We start from the raw sequence: 15,236 nt of genomic DNA on the forward strand, positions 1-15,236 counted from the left end.
TTGCTGCCCCCGTGGCTGCGCTGCCCGAGCCCCAGCCTGGCAGGATCAGAGCCTGTGGGGTGAGGGGTTGGCAAAGGGCAGCCTCCCCCAGGCCCTCAGTGCCACAGCCAGCCTCTCGGGGATCTCTCTCCTTAAGACACCGCAGCGCTCAGATGCTCCAGTTATCTGGGGAGTCCCTGTCTGTGGCACGGAGGCAAAAATGCTTTGGCAGAGCAATAAGTGAGGAAATTCATTTTCTTGTCTTTCGAAAACAGCGTGGCCATCACGCCTGGACAGATCGAATTTGTTATGATAGCAAAACAAATTCTATGGAAACCATTGTGAGCCCCGAGTGAGGCTGCCCAGGAGAGTTGGGGAAAGCCGCTTTTGTTTGTTGTGCTTGGCATCGTTCTGCCCTGGATGAAGATGCTTTAATTTTGTGGGGAGACCCAAGAGAGCATTCCTCTTTTTCCATACCAGAAAGCCTTCCAAGCTGGCATAAGCGTCCCCTCTTTCCAGCTGCTCCTTTCCAAACACACTGTGCCTCCTAAAGATAGTCTTTACAGTGGCTGGGGCTGGTGGAAAACATGAAGCCTGCATGGATTAGCACAGGAATTCATTTGGGCTGACGAATTGGGTTTCCCTCTATAAACAGCAGTAGTGTTTTCATCTTCTGGACAGCACAGCCAACTTCACGTCCTCTGCTCCTCGCCCAGCCCTCCGCCTGTGTCCAGCCCAGCCGTGCTGAGAGCACAGCAAGGCCTCTTGTGGGGGATGGAAAACAGCACATGTTCAACGAGGTGTTTGCAGCTATCTCCCCTCTCAGACAGGTTTTTTCCAACCCTTAGAAGAGATGGTGGGGTTATTATTTGGTGGTTTGGTTTTTTTTTCCCAATTTATTTTTCTTTCCAGGTAAAAGGGAAATTAGAGTAGTCCCTTCTCCCTGGTCTAGTGGCCTTACAAGCAGCCCACACTATGTATTTGCTTTTTTACTTTGTTTAATTTCAAGTACAATGTGCTTATCATCTGCAGGAGTTAGGGATTCTCTAGGGAGGATTTTGCCTCCCTTTTTGCCCCCAGGGCCCTGCACAGCATCCCTGCCTCCAGGGCCACCCTGCCCCTGCCAGGGAAGCACCCCAGCACAGCACTGCTCCAAATACACTTTCCTATCACTTATACTTCCTTTTATAGCTTACTTAGTAAATATAACGATGAGGGGTTATTAATCACCCCACATTGTTCCCATGGTTGCTCTGGAGGGGAAAGGTGTGAAGGCCAATTATGTGATCAGGCTGCATTGAGTGGTGGTTTGTATTTATCTGACTGTTCAGTGATGGATGATTTTATCCATGTCCCTGAGTAACTGAGCATGGCTGTGGATAAAAATGGGGGATTTGGGATTCAGCTGTCAAATGGAAGAATTGTTAATGTAGTAAAGCTCTGTCTGTTAACTTTATCTAATCACTGTGTTTTCACATAGATAACCCACACCCTGTTAAAGGTTTGTTCCTTGGAAATGAGTCTCAGCAAGCCCCCACCTCCTCATAACGCTGCAGTCTTCCCTGCCCTTTCAAGGCACTCTGATCCAGCCTGTCCTGTTTCTAAATCACAGCCTTTTTATAGATAACATTGATTTTACCCATCACATGATGGGATTTTAAAAAACCAACTGCAAAAAAGCAGAAAACCTGAAATTGGGTAGCAATGCCATCATGGTTTGCAATTCTATTGATCAGTCCATATTTGTGCAGTTCCCAGTCTCCACACTCCCCTGGTGTGATTGAGTGGCGTTTAGCCCCGTTCCCATCAGGGTGATGGGGGCTGCCCAAGGGGAGCCCCAGGGTGCTCTCAGGACAGGCTTTCATGTTTAGGTCCTTCAAGCAAACTCGCTGGCTGCCAGGGGTTTGCAGCTGGAGCGTCAGCCACACGAGGCAAACAAAACCCAGCAGATTTCCAAAATACTAACAGCTGGGTGCAGATGACGCTCTTGAATTAAGAAAAAGAAAAGCCCAAAGCAGTTGCTCTCTGGCCCCTTCCCAGGCTGGGCACCTCATACCACTGGGAGAAAAAGAAAACAACTGGGGATGTTTCAGGATACCTAGAAATGACAAGGGGGGAGTCCCCACTGGCAACAGTCACCCTCCTGAGCCGCAGGAATTGCCTCTCCCTGTGGCCAGAAGGCTGCAGTCCTGTCTCTCCTGATGGTCATCCTGACCTCAGCCAGGGTCAGCAGTGACCAAACGCTCTGGAGACTCTGCTGGTTGTCTCCACTCACAGTGGTGATTTCCCGCCCAAAGATAAGCTCTGTGATTATTTTCAGTGTGGATTAGTCACGCTGAGGGGTTGCTTACAGTGCTCTTCAGGGGACCCCAGGGAAAGCCCCTGGTGTGACCCATGTGTGACACGGCCAGGGCAGAGCATGCTCCCAGCCCAACAGGATGTTGGCTGCTGACTTGGCCATGAGACATAACCCTGCTCTGCTTGAGGGGGCTCTTCCAAGGTCGCTGGTTGCTGTCAGGTCAAACAGGGGAAGTTTTCAGTTCTGTGATGCTCCTTCTGCCCTCTCCCAGCACCCACTGGAGCATGAACTTGCTGTGAAGTTACCAGGGCTTAGCCACCCACTTCAACTTGAGTAAATTTTAGCTTCTTGGCTGAAGAGCAGAAACACTCAGCCTCTGGGACAGTCTGTTTTATCCCGTCACTTCCATTTTTAGGTCTCCTCATGTGGCATTTTTGTAGTACCTGGGATATTCCCTCCCCTTTACCAGGCCTGTTTTGCTGCTTCTGAGCTTGGCGATGCCATGGCCAGCAGGGAACTCCAGTGTGGTTGGAAGCGTGGCATGTGCTCGCTGCCAGGCAGTCCTGCAGTGCCAGGGAACACCCAGAGCTGGCTGGGACGGGCTCTGCAGATGGACTGCAGCCCATGGCCAAGTGTCTGAGCCTCTCGAGTTGTGGGGGAGCACGGGTCAGGATGGACACGTCCTGGTGCTTTGTTTGGTTTCTCCCGTCCACTGAGCCTGTGGCAGAGTGCAGCAGCTGGTGGCAGTCAGCCATCAGAGCTGTCCCCATTTCCCAGAGCAGAGGTGGTGGCAGTGCTGTCACTCCTTGGTGGCAAGGTCCTGTCACGGTGCTGCACGGCCACGCCAGGAGCCTTCCTCAGGTGATGCTGCGAGAGCACCCGAGGAGTCAGCACTGCCTCCCCCCCATGAACCAGCCCTTGCCAGTACAGAACCTTCCCATCTCTGCCGGGCAGCCCAAAGGACATTCCCAGTCCCTGCTGCAGGGCATCTCTGTGGTGTTCCCAGCGCTCGTTGCGTCCATCTGTGCGGGAGGAGTTGGGCCCAGCCTGTGCCACATCCTGAGAGGTGACGTGTGCTTGTCTCTGGGTGTATTTGACGTTTGAAACGTGGCTGGATGTCTGACCCCAGTGATGCAGTTGAGAGTGAGCTACCCAAGTGCCTTTAGGAGTCTGGCCTTGCAGCAGGTACCCGGTGGCTCCGTGTGGTTCCCCTGTGCTTTGTGTGTGCTGGGGCATTTCACTCTGTTGGCAGCCACCCTCCTTCCAGCACTGCTCACAGGGACTGCTGGGGATCTTGGCCTTCGCCCTTGCTGCTGCTGTGTGTTCCAGCTGTCTGTGGCTGGTTCCCCACTGCAGGACAAACAGTATTCCCATTGAATCCACGATGTGGCTGCAGGCACGGCCTGCCAACTGCTGCTGAATGTGTGCTGTGCTCCGATGAGATCATATCGAACGTAAGCAAGTTTTATCTTTATTTTAGGCAAGAGGGTGTTTTATCCCTGTGGTTCCAGAGCCGCCGTTGTTAGGTTGGAATTCTCCCAGGAAGTGTAGCAGTGCAAAGTAATAGGTTCAATATGAGCCACAGACAGAGCTCTGAGCTGGCTGTGCAGGCTTGTGTTTAAAGGAGAACGTGGTTACACAGCTGGTGAGAACTTGGGAGAGATCAGGATGGGCTTGCCAGGTATCCCAGACTTTGCAGCGTGCCCATGGGACACTGAGCACAGGATTCACCTCCTGCCTGGGTTGCGTGGGGACACACACAGCTCCCAGACCTCACAGCTGGAAAACTGGGGATGGCTCATCCTTAAATCCTGGGAAGGATTCCCTGAGGCAATCTCTTTGGGTGGTGGTTCCTACATCTTGATCTGGAATTGGGATGGGAGATCTGGAAATAATTGAGGGCTAATTTCTGAGCAAATGTAGGGTTATTGCTGTTGTGATGAAGTTGGGAATTGCCCAACCTCAATAGTATGGGCTGCACTTCAGCTAAAGGTGAACCTCCACTGGGCATGGAGGAGCTCATTCTGTTTCTGGTAATTGATATCCCTTCTTTTCTCTTCTCTTTTGTCTTTTTTCTTCTCTTTCATCTTTCTTCTCTCTCCTCTCTTCTTCTCTCTTCACATTGAGAACAAAAGTTTTCTCATTCATGCCATTGACTCAGATTGAAAGTTTGAAGTCTCTGGGTGATGCAGATAACATTTTTCTTGTTCTCTCAAGCTGTTTACTGTCAGATGTTCCTGGCCTTCTTGAGGCAAGATGTAAAACTGGTTACAGTACCTGCTCCCCGTGGTCTTTTGCACTCCTTTTTCCAGTTATCCATGTCTCTTATAATTAGGTCTGTCTCGTGGTCTCTTATTTATACATATACCCTGTAGTATTATATAGTATTTTTATTAGTACATTATTTTATGTTAGAAACCCCAGCACTCTGATGTGGCAGACACTGCATTGATTCCAAAGTTAAAAAAAGCAGTTCCTCCCTCAAAGGAGTTCCAGACAAAGTGCAAAATAAGAGCAAACAGCTGGATGTGGGCAGACACACAGTATCTTGTATGTGGCACCTCCTTGACATTATTAGATGTGAATTGTAACACTCTGTCAATAACCAGTTAAATATTTAATGGTCTGGGTCCTTTCCAGCTGACTTGGGAGGAGTAACTGCAGCCCCAAAGTGCTGGACTCCCATTGCCAGGACCTGCAGAGCTGGTGCCCATCTCTGCCCATGGCCTTGGAGGCAATTCCTGAAAGGGGGAAGAATCTTCCCCCAAATTTGCTGAAGGATGTGGAGGCATGATAGAAAAATAGTCCGTGTGTTAAAGCAGTTTTGTGTGCTCCTCTGCTCACTGTGGTGCCCACTGCCCGTAGTCCTGAAAATCAGCCACAGGGAAACAAAAGCCTTGTGCCGGCTGGCTGGACTGGGGCTGCTTGGGAAAGCAGAGTAGTTGCAAGCAGAGGGAGATTTGCATGTCTGGGCCAGAGGGGAGCTGGGTTTGCTTGGCAGAATTGCTCTCAGGCCACTTGTGCATCTTCCCTCTTACCTTGGGACAGGGATTTTCTGCTGTTTTCTCCTGAGAAGCAGGCTCAGGATTCAGTTCAGACATATGAGGAGGGAAGCCTGGTTTGTGGAGAGGCCAGGGTTCTGCAGGAGTCCACAGGCCCTTCAGAGGGGATGTTGCAGAGTGAAGACACAGCACGAGATAAGATGCCAGAGAATTAGAGCCAGTGAATAGTTTTATGGATTAATAGACATAAGCACAAGAGCTCAAGGGAGGGAAACAGATTCCATTATTGACTGTTCATCCCCTGCAAAACTGCCTAGAGGGAAGGCTAATATGGTTTGTTTTCCCTTAATTAAATATTTGTTAAATGGTTTGTTTCCCCTCAATTAAATATTTGTTTTGGCTGTTCCTTTGTGACAGAAATAAAAAAGCAGCAGCATCGCCTATCTTGTACTTTCAGCTAATCCTGACCATGCTGTAACTGTTCCTCTGTCCTACCCCCAATTATTTCCTGTAAAAAATAGCTTTCTCACATCCATGCTCTTCTCTGTTTTTCAGTCACTTTGCTGAATGACTCATCCTGCCCCAGTAAACAGGTTAAATCTAGGAGAATGATGAAGCTGCACAGTGTCATGTGGATAAATAGAGCTGTTGCTCGTGTGCTTTCCCTGCAGTTGCTGTTTTAGAGGTGTTGTGGTATCCAATACCAGTTTCATCAGCCTTTAAACCATGAGGTGCTGCTGGAGGGAAGAGTCATTACCAGCCTCCTTTGGTTTTGCTGGTTTTGAGCTAAAAGAAATATGTCTTAATACCAAATGGCACTGCTTATCTCAGCAGTTCTGGATCAAATTTGTAAGGTCCAAACCATGCACAATAAACCAGACACAAGCACAATTCACCCTTGTGCCTTGCAGCAGCAGCAACAGAGTTAAATCAAGAGTTAGCAGTGACAAAATGAGGACTCTTGCCTTGTGTTTCTTAAGCTTCAGTCCATCAGCCTAATATTTCTGGATTGGTTTAGCCAAGTAATGTGGTTTATAAAATGAACTCCATCCCCTTCTGGTATAAGTTTTTGTGTATTTATTTATTATGTGCTCATTCTACTTGGAATATTTTACTTGGTCTCGTTGCATGTAAACTAAAGCTGAATACAAACTTCATCTTTTCTCAGTAACTCACTAACTATCAACTAGAGAGAGCCAACTCCATGACTCAGACACGTGTCCCTTCCCTTGCAATTGCAGCCAAAACTCTCTGGCATCAGAGTGCTGCAGAATGAAAGTCGTATCTAAATATATGTGAGCAGAAAGAAAGTCAGTTAAAAAAAGACTTTGTTATGGAAAGCTACTACAAACCAAATCCACGGTGGCCTGGAGTTCCTCATCACACCCAGGCTGATCTAGTTTTCCACTTTCAAGGTACTCTTCCCAAAGCAGCTGCTGACACTCGTGGAGGAGCTGCACAAAGCCAGCTCAGCTCATTGCAGTCCCTTTCTGCCTCCTGTGTGGTGACTAAACAGACTTAAAGGGTTTATCTGATAAAGCACAGGATATTTATCACCATCCTAGCAAACAACAATACAAGAGCTTTTGTTTCATACTCATGTAGTTCTGGCAGTGCCAGCATTGATACTCAGAGCCTTGGTCAGGTAACCTGGGAAGGAGGTGGGCAGTGCCTGGCCCTGGGTGCCACCCTGAGCACCATCCTTGGGTTTGGTTTCAGTGTCTGCAGTGCTCTGGACTGGGCAGGAAAAGGGTGCAGAGAATGAGATTTAAAGAAACAGAAACACCCCGGTTTGCTGGGGTGCCTCTCCCAACTCTGCTCCGAGGGCTGCCCACAGGGATTTGCTGAAGCCTGGTGGGGCAGGAGGAAAAGGGCATTAAATTGTTCCTGAAGGTGCCCTTTCTTCCTCCAGTCCACCTGTAGGCAGGGCTTGCACCTGTCTTAGAATCCTCTGATGAAAAAGGTGATGACTAAATACTGAAATCCATCAAGCAAACAGGAAAACATACTCCAGAGCAAAAATTGCTCTTTGTCTTTGCTGTTGCAGTCAACAGCCCAGGATGAGAAAGCCCAGGTGTGCCCTGCAAATATCACACAATTTCCTGGTTCATGGGAAAGGTGCCTCGAAAACTTGACTCATTGATTCCCAGTAGATTCAAACAGGGGTCAAATGGATTAAATAACTGAAAGCACCACAAAAGGCACCCATCAGTCTTAGAACTCTTCCCTTCAGCTCACTTTAGGGCAACCTTTGGCAGGAGAATGTGTCATCTGTGGTGCAGTTCTCCTAGTGCCTGAGTGAGCTCAGCACCTCATGGTGCTGTGAGATCTAAAGGATCTGAAGTCCTACCTCAGGACTTTAAAACATCCCTGTAGGGACTCTTGGGAATACTTGCTCTCTGCTACATCCACACACGTAGCACAGTGGATTTACTGTAGGGTGTAGCTCATTCTGTGGAGGTCATCATCCTCTCAGGCTGTTTTCTCTTAGCTAAGCACGGATTATTTGAGTTCCATGAGTGTGACCTCACAGACTTTGTGCATTTTTCAGCCCAAAGCAGATCTGTAACAGGTCCAGTCCTTCAGGGATACTTTGGCCAGGGCCATATGGCAGGAAGATGACAGAGGTCCAAGCCCTGCACTCCCCCCATTCCCCTCTAGGTCACGCTTTTTCCTGCCAGTTTTGAGGCAGTTGTTTTGTAGTGGCTGTTGATCTTTTCTGGAAGTACATTGACAATAATGAAAGTGCTTAGAGAATCCTTAGCACTTCTGAGGTGGTGTCACAGACAGATTTGTGTTTTGAGTACTTCCTTCCTGCCAGTTTTGATCTACAATGAGTTTAGGACATTGAATTTTTTTTAGCAGAAATGCTATCTTTATTTTCTGCTCTTTTCTTGCAGGCACACCCAGCTTCCTGTTACACATTTTGGGTAGGACAGTACCAGACATACCAACTGTTTGATTTTTGCACCTCACTCTGGCACTGTACTGAAATATAGGGGAAGGATATTTAAATGTCATGAGTGCAATCCAGATCCTGTAAATCCAGAGCAGCTCAAATACTGATTTCAGTTGGGAAGGGCTTTAGCCAAAAATATGCATTTTATTTAGATTCTGGTTTCCATCAGATATCTTTATTATGTTGCTAAATTCGTGGAAAGATGCCAATGGGTTTGGAGTCTACTGATAACTCTTACAGCAAAAATGCATCCTGGGACTTGAGTTGCCACTTAGTTTGAGGTCAGCAACTTCTTCCGAGAGTTTGCTTAATTAATGGAGATGAGCTGATTGCTGTTGGGCTGGAAGGTGTTGAAGAGGTTCATAGTTCACACAGACTCCACAGGCTGCAAGCAGGACAAGGCAGAAAAGTTGCAGGGTGTACCTCTTGGCATTATTTCGGTGAGGAAGAAACCCTGGTTTTGATACGTAATTAAAGCTTTACAGCTGAGAACATCTCAGTAGTTTTACATCCCCATTTTCCAGAAAAAAGCCTTTAATTGCTGATGATTTATAAAACAACCCCACAGGCTCCCAGTACTTTTCCCCAGCACAGTTTGCTGGGTTTGGGCTCCTTGTGCCCGCTGCACCCAAACTGGTATTTCCCAGTCAATGAGTTGCTGTGCTCTCGTGTGCAAAAGCTGATTTTCCAGGATGCAGAATATAAAATAGGCTGTGTACTGAGTGGGAGGTTCCAGGGTATGATACGTGGCTGCACAATCCTTGGGAGCCAAGTAAAATACTTCTTTTCTATATATAGTCACCTGAAATCCAGCAGCAAAAACACTTCTGAATCTTGCACTCAAAACTCAGTTTTTAAGAAGCACTTTTTGCTCCTTAATATTGCAGTTCTTTTTTCTCATTTCCACATGGTTTTGCAGAAGTGCCAAATGCTTTCACTGTGAATTCTAAAAAAATCTAAAATATTAAGAAATTAGAAAAAAAAAGGCAGAAAATTTTAAATACTGCCTTTTTCCTGAGAAAAATAATTCACCTTACTTGTGTGTGAAGCAAAGACTGTAACTTTCATCATTTGTTTGCCCAGATCTTTCCTGTTCTGTACAATTAAGGCAAAGTCTGATTTTGACAGCCACTGTGGTTGGATCTCTCAATTAAAAGGGACTGACTTTGGATCTGCCATAAATGTGTTGGATCTTATTTGAGCACTGAGGTGACGATAGAAGTGAATTTTGCAAAAGGCAGTGACAAGTCTTTGACCTGACTCAGAAGTTGCAGGGACCTCCTGTGCCTTTGGAGTCTCAGATCAAATTATGAGCTTTTCACGTTTTATCACCAATTTAGGAGTGTAAGGTTTTGAATATTCATTTTTAGATAATATCAGTCGAGAAAAGAGGTGAAAAAAAGTAAAATCTAGTGCTGGATCTGAGCAGAAACAGAAAGGTCAGTGGTTAAGTTCTGCCTTGTGTGTTGTATATGCTAAAATGTCCTTTTATTAAATTAACCCAGAAAGAGTAGCTGAAAACTGTAACACTTGGCCCTGCAACATAGGTCAAAGGTTACCTTTTTTTCTCAAAAATGGTTTTGCAAATCTTTTTCAGAGCTGATAGATACACACCTTAGCTGGATACAAAACATTATATGAAAAAGAATGACTGTGATCTTTGATCCAAGCAATCAAAAAGAAAGGTAATTGGTATTTTTCTGCCTTTTCTCCAGCTGTGTGTTTCTCTTAACCTTTATTTATTTATTTTTTCAATTAAAAAGTCATGCCCCTTTTTATTTGGCTTAGAGGGTTTAAAATATTTGATTTTATTTAATGTAATTTTTTTTTCATTCTTTTTCTTCCCCACTTGTGTAGCACAGAGCTGTCCCGAGGTAGCTGGGGCCTGGTGGGCAGGGCAGGAGAGGTGGGGCTGTGCATGCTGGGCTGAAGCGTCCCGTCCTTCCCAGGCGGCTCAGGGCCGTGCTGTGCCTGCCCAGCAAACCCAGGGCCAGCTTAGCTTTCCTCCCCAGCCCCTGGTGCTCCAGCAGTTCCTGCCCGTGGGTTTGCTTTGCATGGCACAGTTCCTCGTGGGCACAGCAGGACACGGAATATTGCAGGGAGGAGCCACTGGGGCTGAGCTTTTCCTTCTCTGAGGGGACGCTCGCTGCTGTAGGATCTCCAGAGGGTCACTGCCACGGGTGTGGGGCTGTGGCAGCACCCACAGCATCCCTGCTGTCCCGGGGGATGCGTGGGATGGCACAGGCAGAGCTGTCCTGGCCGTGTGTGCAGAGGGTGTGCGGGTGGCACCCTCTGGGGTGGCACTGCCGGCTCAGACAGGGGCTCCTTCTGTCTCTGGACTGCTTGGGACAAACCCAATGTCACCCCACGGGAACACACTCCACATTTCCAGCTGAGAGGATGTGAGGGAGTCTTGATTGTCTGTGGGGCCTGGAGCCCGGGACAGACTGCCCATCAGGGGGACACAGACTCCCCCCATAATTCCAGCAGCCTCTGGGTCACCTCCCTGGGGATCTCCAAGGGCCACTGTCCCACTCCTACGACAGCAGGATGTGACAGAGGACACGCTGAAGGGGTTCAGGCCCAACCAGGCATTTCCTTGGCCTGGATGGCTGATGGCAGCTGTATTTCAGTATCTTCTTTTATGATTTAATCTTTCATTATCTCTGCATACGTGCCGTGGCCCCATTTAATCAGTTCTCTCTCATTAACAGATCAATAGCAGTGTGCTCCAGAGCAGCCAGTGCCAGGCACCTTAAATAACAATGTTTTATTTATTAATCAGATAATCTCCATTTCCTCTCAGCTAGAAATGAGCAAATAATGACAACCGATACTAGAGATACATTTTAATCATGATACCAATAAAAGATAGCTGCGAGTTCAGAAGAGTGAGTTCAGCACATGCTCTCGGCTTCCTCTGAGGTTTAGACAGGGCTCAGCTTGCTGATTCTGTTCAACCTTCTGTTGAAACCCAGGTCTCTTGGGTTACACCTGCATCTGGGTCCACGTGCTCCCAAATCTGGAGCAGATTCCCAAAGATGTGTGATTTCACTAGGCTTGGTCTGGAGGTGATTTCAAGCTGGGAGAGCCATCCTTGCCTTGGGATCCATTCCTGTTAATTTACATATTCCCGTATTTAGGGACTCTGGTTGTAGATCAGGACTTTCAGTGCTGGGACAAGCACTGACACACGTTAGTGATGCCCAGCTTAACCTGCACCTAACACTCCCCTCACCACTCGCATTTACCTGAAGTTTGGGGTGACTGTGGGACATTCAGGCCAGCTGATAACAGGGAGCTCTTGTCATTCAGGTGCTTACAAAAAACCCCAATTTCCCCCAATTTTTCTTGGCAGGGAGCGATCTCAGGTGTACCTGTCTGTGGGGTTAATGCTTCAGACTGTTCCCCTGCAGCTTTTTAGCCCTATTCAGGCTGCAGCCCCCTGTAACCTCAGCCCACAGAACCCACTGCTGACCTCACACGAGGGAAAGTGAAGTTTGCAGGCTGAGTCAGCACTTCACCACAGCATCCAACCTGCCCAGAGCCAGCCCCGGGCAGGGAGCACCCAAATCTGGACCCCTCCAAGCCTCTTCAGTGAACTCCATTGAATTATCTGCTCATGTTTCACTTCATATTTAACCCTTCCTAGATGCAGATGACTGTTGGCTCTGATATTTCCATGACTGTATTAGATAAAAGGAAGCTCATCTACGGTATTTTCGGTGCGCTGGCAGCCCAAACAAATGTGTCAATAAATAAATTGCCTGCAGCCTCTGCCCACTTGTTTCTCGAAAGGAAGTGACCCTGTAAGAGTGAGTGCCCACTTCTTTTACCTCACTGCTATTTTTAGCTGAGGCTGTGAAAAGTTTCCATTGAAGACCTGCTCCTGTCATTTCCTGGGTAGAGCAAACAGGAAGCTCTGAGAGAGCGGGAGGAGGTTCTGGCCTCAGGCTGGACCAACCTCCCCTCCCTCTGGCTGCTCCCTTGCACTGCAGAGCAGCACACACCGAGCACCCCCGTGGGCTTTGTTTGCCACAGTTCGCCCCAAAGCCCGCAGGGGACAGTGGCAGGTAGGATGCTGTGCAGCAGGAGAGGGCAGGAGTTCTGCTTCGCTTGCCCAGATCATCTCCAGGAGGCACCAGGCTGGTTGAAACCAGGCAGTTCCCAAAGAATTAGAAAGAGCTACGCCATGGGCTGTTAATGGTGGGATTTTTGAGCGTGGAGTTCCTGGAGTACAGCCCCCCACAGCCAGTAACAACATGGGGCTTTGAAAAAACACAGATTTTACTTTCTCAGAGACAAATCCCAGCATGCAGAGAGGAGGGAGATTTCAAACCATGAATCATAACTATTAAAAACTAATTCAAGTGTTCCCCTTCTCAGAGACTTGCCAGAGATTGGGCACAAGGTTTTTTTAGAAAGGGGGTAGTGGTGAAATACTGTGTTAATTAATACTATGTTAATTCGTGTTTTTCATAAACATTTTTTAGAGATGGGATAGAGTATAGAGGAGTCTTACAGCTGCAAACCTGAGGATTAATCAGTCTTGGGTGAGGGTCTGCTTTGGTTTGAGTTAGTTCCTGTTTCAGCCCTCAAATATCAAAATCATTTAGATCTGGGGTCTGAAACTGAGAAAAATTGGCTTTCAGGTTGTAAGGCAACTTTGTCAAAGTATCTAAACAGTTTCTACACCATGATGAATACAGCACCAAGGAGCTGCAGGTGAAATGGAGCCCCCAAAAAGGCAGTTCTAGATGCTCATGGTTTAGGTCTCTCCTAATTAAAGTTCAGAGATTTCTGCACTTAAATTCCAGAGAGAGAATTGTTCCAGGAGGTGCCAAAGGGTGCTTTAGGCAAGTGAGTTTGAAAAGTTGCCAGGAGACATTGGCTTTTGTAAAGGAAGTGATTTTGTTCTGACTTTTTAAACAGACAGCAAAGTTCTTCAGTGTCTTCTCTTGAGCTTTATTAAGAAGCCTGTCCCAGCCTCTCACATGGAAGTTGTTTGTGCTACAGTCTGCAAACAAATGATAATAAAAATGTAAAGCAGGTAGAGCCTAGAGTGGGATTAAAAACCCAAACATAAGCCACCCAAATGCAAACTTTTTCACCTGAATTGCAGTCTGTGTTTTCATCACTGTCCACTGTATTTCCTCCAAACCTGGCCTTTTTCTCTTCAAAAGATTCTTCCTTCGGCCTAGTGAAAATGTGAAAATTCTTAGATACTTAGAGATGTTTCTTTCTTTTCTCCCTGGGGTAAGGGCAGTGTCTGTGACAGAGGGAGGGGTGTGTGTGTGTGGCAGGTCCTGGGCACGTGCTGCAGCCTCTCTGTGTTTTATGGCACTTGAAGCACGGTGAAACCCCCTCTCTCCACTCCTTCCCCCTTGCCTTCCTAAAAGGTGTAGTCTGGGCAAACAGAACTATTTAGGTTTTAATAAAATTAAGTTATGAATGCAGAGGGGATGTTTTCAGCTTGACTGCCCAAGGATTGCTTTTACTTTTTACTTGTCGTGATGTTGGAAGTGCTCTAATGTTTCCTCCTCTTTCTTTATTTCCCAGTTAATGAAATTATCAGGAAGGAATTTTCTGGACTCCCTGCCAGAAATCAGACATAGAAGAAGAGATTTGTGAGACAGCTTTTACTGAATCCTTTCATAAGTGACCTCTTAGATCCTTCCAGTGCCCCTGCAACCTCCAGCTTCCTTTGCACTTCATCTCCAGGCAGCGACTCAGTGTGAGGAACAATGAATTGGCACCAAGTGACAGCCTTGACTGAGCAACTCGCCACCTCTGTCTGTAAACACCACGAAGGACACCCTTCCTTTCATCCAGAGATCACATTGTTCTCCTGGAACAGAGCATCTGTCTGAGGAAACACTTCAAGCCTGCTGCAAACCATCTGTCTGTGCATCCATCCGTCGCAGGGAGACAGGACCTGTCCCCTGAGCAGGGCACAGAGCCTGGGGGTGGACACTGGGGGTGGGGAAAGGGGAACAAAGAGTAATATATTCCATGAAAGAGTAACACCATCCTGCAGGTCACTAACAATGATTTGCCCTCCAGGTTTCAAAGCCCTCCTGAGAAATTTTATTATTGTAGGAAACTGACCCAAGCTCGCTCAGCCTTCATCCAGTCTGGGATTAAAAGCCAGTTTTCTCTGAGCACTGATTGGTATTTCAGACAGGAGATGTCAGCTGAATCCAGGAGTTTTCTTCATTTTTCTTGTCAGACTGGATAGGAATTTGAAGGAGAGGGATTCTCATAGACAACCAGTGAAAAGAACAATTCAGCAGTTGCAACGCCTGTCCCAAGGTAAAATAAACCCAGGTAAAACAGAGATTAATATATAGGAGTCACAGTAAATCCAAAGATTTTATGATTGATCCTTATTAATATTTAGGCAGTGTAGGAACACAGATATTTTCTCTCTTACAAATTGTTGCTCTTTCTTGTCATGTAGAACCTGCTTTTGGCCAATAACTTGTCTCATTTAGCAGCTGCAACATTTACTCACCCAAGCTGCAGAGGAACATAATTGCATCTTACAGAAGCCATACATTCCAGAGAAAATATACACTTATTTATATTCACCTTGCCTCTTTAGCTTTGCAAAGCCACCAGCAATTCCTGGAAAGGTTTAATTTCCATGTGAGTTAGTATTTTGTTACGTTTTGCTTCGTGTGTTAGAATATCCTGTCCTGACTCCTGCTTAGCACATTCCAGGTAACCACTGCCACCTGCAGTTGTACAGCTACAAGTTAGAACATTCAGGAGAGTCAGTGCCTCCTCAATGGGATAAAAAGACTTCCTGAGTGGGTGATCAGTGTACAGTAAAAGATAACCATAATATTTTAGGAATTACATAGTAATCTTTCCTGGTCTTATAAATAAGGAATGCTGGTATTTTCAGGAATGCAGAGCCTGAGCTCTGCTCTGGAAAGCACAGTGAAACTAATCCAGTTTTCAGTTGTGTCACAGCAAACTTTGCAGAACACCA

At 46.9% G+C, this 15,236-nt stretch overlaps 1 protein-coding gene and 1 long non-coding RNA gene across 2 annotated transcripts in view; one reads left to right on the forward strand and one right to left on the reverse strand.

Annotated features, from left to right (window-relative positions):
• The window catches only part of NFATC2 (nuclear factor of activated T-cells 2), an 82,260-nt gene extending 67,749 nt beyond the window's left edge, over positions 1-14,511 (forward strand). The window contains exon 11 of the mRNA XM_017735041.1: positions 13,799-14,511. Coding sequence (XP_017590530.1) covers positions 13,799-13,854 — 56 coding nt within the window. The 3' untranslated portion in view covers positions 13,855-14,511. The remainder of the gene's footprint in view (positions 1-13,798) is intronic.
• LOC108446906 lies at positions 11,074-13,804 on the reverse strand. Its single transcript, XR_001862242.1, has 2 exons — positions 13,351-13,804; positions 11,074-13,256 (listed from the first exon to the last, which is right to left on the reverse strand). It is a non-coding gene; the product is annotated as an uncharacterized LOC108446906 (long non-coding RNA).
• Positions 14,512-15,236: the final 725 nt, after the last annotated feature.

Source organism: Corvus brachyrhynchos, unplaced genomic scaffold, assembly GCF_000691975.1.
Source record: "Corvus brachyrhynchos isolate BGI_N302 unplaced genomic scaffold, ASM69197v1 scaffold10, whole genome shotgun sequence".
Lineage (NCBI taxonomy): Eukaryota > Metazoa > Chordata > Aves > Passeriformes > Corvidae > Corvus > Corvus brachyrhynchos.